Source organism: Toxorhynchites rutilus, chromosome 2 (assembly GCF_029784135.1).
Source record: "Toxorhynchites rutilus septentrionalis strain SRP chromosome 2, ASM2978413v1, whole genome shotgun sequence".
Taxonomy (NCBI): domain Eukaryota; kingdom Metazoa; phylum Arthropoda; class Insecta; order Diptera; family Culicidae; genus Toxorhynchites; species Toxorhynchites rutilus.
Genome location: NC_073745.1, coordinates 93,785,330 through 93,789,438, shown reverse-complemented (window position 1 = coordinate 93,789,438; position 4,109 = coordinate 93,785,330). Strand labels below are relative to the sequence as shown.

Genomic DNA, 4,109 nt, shown 5'->3' with positions numbered 1-4,109 from the left:
TTAAATTTTCAAATCTGAACGTGTGTTTTTATTTTTCAATATTTTATTACTGAAAATGTGTAAAACTAGAAACAGTACAAAAGCATATTTTTTCACGATCAAACATTTTGAGTAAGCATAAGTATAAATGGCACAAAGTATAGACGATTGGTTCTACAATAAACTTCTAGAAAAGAGTAAAGCGCATGTGATGTTTTCAAGATTTCAACCGCAAAGGAAAAACCCTTGTTTAACCCGGAAACTGAATGGTGTCCAATCCGGGTACTCTACGATCCCATTTATGCTTCTGTCTTATTTCGATGGTTAGAGTACAAAATTGCGGTTTGTGCAAGCTATATGTTCGCAAGCAATACAATTGAACAAGGTACGATATGTAGCACGACGCTATCCGATTCTGACCCTGGTTAGAATCGGATTGAAGAGGCACACTTTAATGTTGACTGTTGTTTGGACTGATGGCAGTATGAGTGACCTTCGTTGATCACTTAGAAACACTTGCGGTGGACAATTCCAGGCCCACCTTCGTCATATTCCTGCTTGGAGATCCACATAGTCTGGAATGTAGACAGCGAAGCCAAAATGGAACCGCCGATCCACACTGAGTACTTACGCTCGGGAGGAGCAATGATTTTGATCTTAATGGTGGATGGAGCCAGTGAAGTGATTTCTTTCTGCATACGATCAGCAATACCTAATAGAGCAGAAATATGCATTATAAGATGTTCTCTTCATGAATACGTTTTAGGGCCCACCTGGATACATAGTTGTGCCTCCGGACAGGACGCTGTTGGCATAAAGATCCTTGCGGATGTCAACATCACAACGCATGATCGAGTTGTAAACAGTCTCGTGAATTCCGGTTGCTTCCATACCCAGGAAGGATGGCTGGAAGAGAGCTTCTGGGGCGCGGAAACGTTCATTGCCGACGGTGATGACTTGACCATCGGGGAGTTCATAGGACTTCTCAGAAGATGATGTTGCGGCAGCAGCTTGCATTTCCTGCTCAAAGTCCAGAGCGACGTAGCACAACTTTTCCTTGATGTCGCGAACGATTTCCCGCTCAGCAGTGGTGGTAAAGGAGTAGCCGCGTTCAGTCAGGATCTTCATCAAATAGTCGGTCAGATCACGACCAGCCAGATCCATACGAAGGATGGCATGTGGCAGGGCATAACCTTCATAGATTGGTACGGTGTGAGAGACACCATCTCCGGAATCCAGCACAATACCCGTGGTACGACCGGAAGCGTACAGCGATAGAACCGCCTGAATGGCAACATAAACTGCCGGCGAGGCAAAAGTTTCGAACATGATCTGAGTCATCTTCTCGCGGTTTGATTTGGGATTCAAAGGAGCTTCCGTCAACAAAACCGGATGCTCCTCAGGAGCTACTCTCAACTCATTATAGAAGGTGTGATGCCAAATCTTCTCCATATCATCCCAATTTGTTATGATGCCGTGTTCTATCGGGTACTTTAGAGTGAGAATACCACGCTTGGATTGCGCCTCATCACCCACGTAGGCGTCCTTCTGACCCATACCAACCATCACACCTTGGTGGCGTGGGCGGCCGACGATGGACGGGAAGACGGCACGTGGGGCATCATCACCAGCAAATCCAGCTTTGCACATTCCGGATCCGTTGTCAATGACCAGTGCTCCAGCATCATCGTCACACATTTTGGTGCTGGTTTATGGCTTCGGGGTTCTAATTGCACGCAAGCAGTATGTGTTTTAATTTCAAAATATAAGAAGAAAAAAAAGTACAATTAGTTGATCGCTTTGCTGGAATTATGTAATGCACAAACAACAGTATAGTACATTAACTTTTACTTTTACTGAAAACCATCTCTATTCTAATGAAATCACTGTTCCAACTGTTTATCAGTGATTTATTGAAACCAACTTCAATCAAAAGTAGAAAAATGAGAAATTGTAAGAACTTCTACTACGCCCAGTACATTTCATGTTTCAGATTTTCTAGCATAAAATTATTTCTAAATATTTTTTTATGAATTTAAGAGCACTAATTCTTAGCGGATTTATTATTATGCTTTCAATCACTTTATATCACAGGATCTCCGTCTATTTCTAAGGTCCGAGAACTATTTGAACAGATAAACACAAAAATGTGTTCTCGAACCACACATTGTTCTCATCTCACCACATGATGCTGAAATTCGCTTCCAGCAGAACAGGAATAACGGACAAAAAAGGATTGAACGGCACAGGACATCACAGGCACAGTTGGTGGGAAAACGGACGAATCACCAGCACTCAACACCACTACTGGATGATGACGACACATTGCAATCACACGGCACAGTCTTCTTTGAGCCACACCCAAGCGGAAAAACCGACCTTGGTGAGAAAGGATATCAAGATGATCTAGCGCAGTGAGCACACCACTAGCAGTCTACTCAATCCAATCGTAAGTGATTAGGTTTTCTTCGGAGGACGTTGGATTTTATACCAGGGAGGCCCCAACTAATCAACAGTCCATAGATGGATCGAACTAATGCATCCCCGAGCGATCAACCGATTGACAATCGATCGATTGTAATCCGAAAACGAAGATGCGTTCGGTGCGAATTCGCTGCTGTTGCGTATTTCAACGGGTGCGAAACGAAGTGGATGCATTTTTTTCTAAAATTGGAATTAACGCTAAAAATGCATGTGTCGGCAATCAGATCAACGGACCGACTTGCGATTTTAAGTACTATCGGGGAATTAGTGTTCGAAGCCGGATGGATTTCAACTATGAGAAGAAGAATTGTTAAATTCTTTTTTTTTTTGAAATTTATAAAAACAATAACCCATATATTTTGTTTTCAGAAGCATAGTTAAATATAAAAAAATAAAGAAAAATAATTTAATGATATTAATATCTAGGTTACTGAAGCGTGAATAGGAACGAATGAATGATCTTATTTGAACATACGCAATGTATTTTCTAGGTTCCGGGACTCATACAATGTAAAAATATAATCTAGAAAGACTTCGTTCAACCTTGCTTATTCGGTTTCTTGCTTGGATACTGGAGAGTTTTATCTCAGAGTTTGAACATATTGGTGGCACCAATCCATCAAGCTTAACTTGAATATTACAGTTTACCCGATAATGCATCAAGTCACTAGTTATAGATCGTGCACCAACCTTTGGCTCGATATCGTGTCTGTTTCATACGTCGTATTCACCTGATTTGACACATCTGACTTTCCTCGTTTTCCCAAAGTTAATACAAAACTAAAAAGGTATTTTTCCACTATGTTGGGACCATTCAAATAACTACAAGGAAGCGTTGAATGCCACTTCTCAATTTTTGTTCTGTATTTTAGTGACTTTCAACACTATTGGCTGGTTCGTCATCAATGAACTCCAAAGTTTAAAACCTCTTCAATACAAACAAGTTCGAATGAATCTAATCAATCAATCAATTCCAATGTGAACAGAATCTTTTATAGCCGATATTAGGTCATGATTGAAACTTATTTCCTCCTCACTATAGATCAATTCCACGCCAAATCAGTCGAAGAACAGCAAATTCTTGCAAATGGTTCTTCTAATTGATCTAACGAATGATTTTTTTTTCTTTCCCTTGTTGGGTGTGAACCACTGCGTCCATTATTTTGAACTATTGTGGTATGCCCCATTTTTTATACTACGCTTCAAGCTTATTTACTGCTTATTGATGAAGAAGTAGACTGAAAGCTATAGCGAGATAGGTGCCAATCAGGAATAATCTGTTTGATAAAGTTTATAGTCCTGATCAGCGACACAGACCAAACTTCCTTGGGCCCCAGAATGGCCTTATCAAGGTGTTGAAGTCTGCGTCTTGTTAGTGCTCCGCATTTGCAGAGCAAATGTTCCGAGGTTTCGCTTTCGGCATTACAAAAGCGACAAATATCATCTTGCACTAAATCTATGTTTTTGAGATGGTATTTACTCGGACAGTGTCCTGTTATAAGATCAGTGAATGTGCTGAAGTCTTTCTTATTAAGACTCAGCAATTGTTGAGTAATTTTAATGCTCGGCGTGATAAATTTTTTTGACTGATTAAGTTGTACAGCCATCCAGTTGACTGTTACTTCCCGGTTTTCCCATTTCTTCAG

The 4,109-nt window shown here is 40.6% G+C and overlaps 1 protein-coding gene across 1 annotated transcript; it reads right to left on the bottom strand.

The window, feature by feature from the left end:
- LOC129764864 (actin, indirect flight muscle-like) lies at window positions 1-2,517 on the bottom strand. Its single transcript, XM_055764412.1, has 3 exons — window positions 2,359-2,517; window positions 753-1,705; window positions 1-691 (listed from the first exon to the last, which is right to left on the bottom strand). Exons 2-3 carry the CDS (start codon window positions 1,675-1,677, stop codon window positions 486-488), a joined length of 1,131 nt encoding a protein of 376 aa, XP_055620387.1. The 5' UTR covers window positions 1,678-1,705; window positions 2,359-2,517; the 3' UTR covers window positions 1-485.
- Between the last annotated feature and the right edge of the window lie 1,592 nt (window positions 2,518-4,109).

Bases quoted from the DNA above. Each gene is read 5' to 3' on its own strand.
- LOC129764864 (XM_055764412.1), bottom strand. From the start codon at position 1,677: ATGTGTGACGATGATGCTGGAGCACTGGTCATTGACAACGGATCCGGA. The intron at 692-752 runs GTGGGCCCTAAA...CTGCTCTATTAG, and splicing joins AGGCACAACTATGTATCCAG to GTATTGCTGATCGTATGCAG.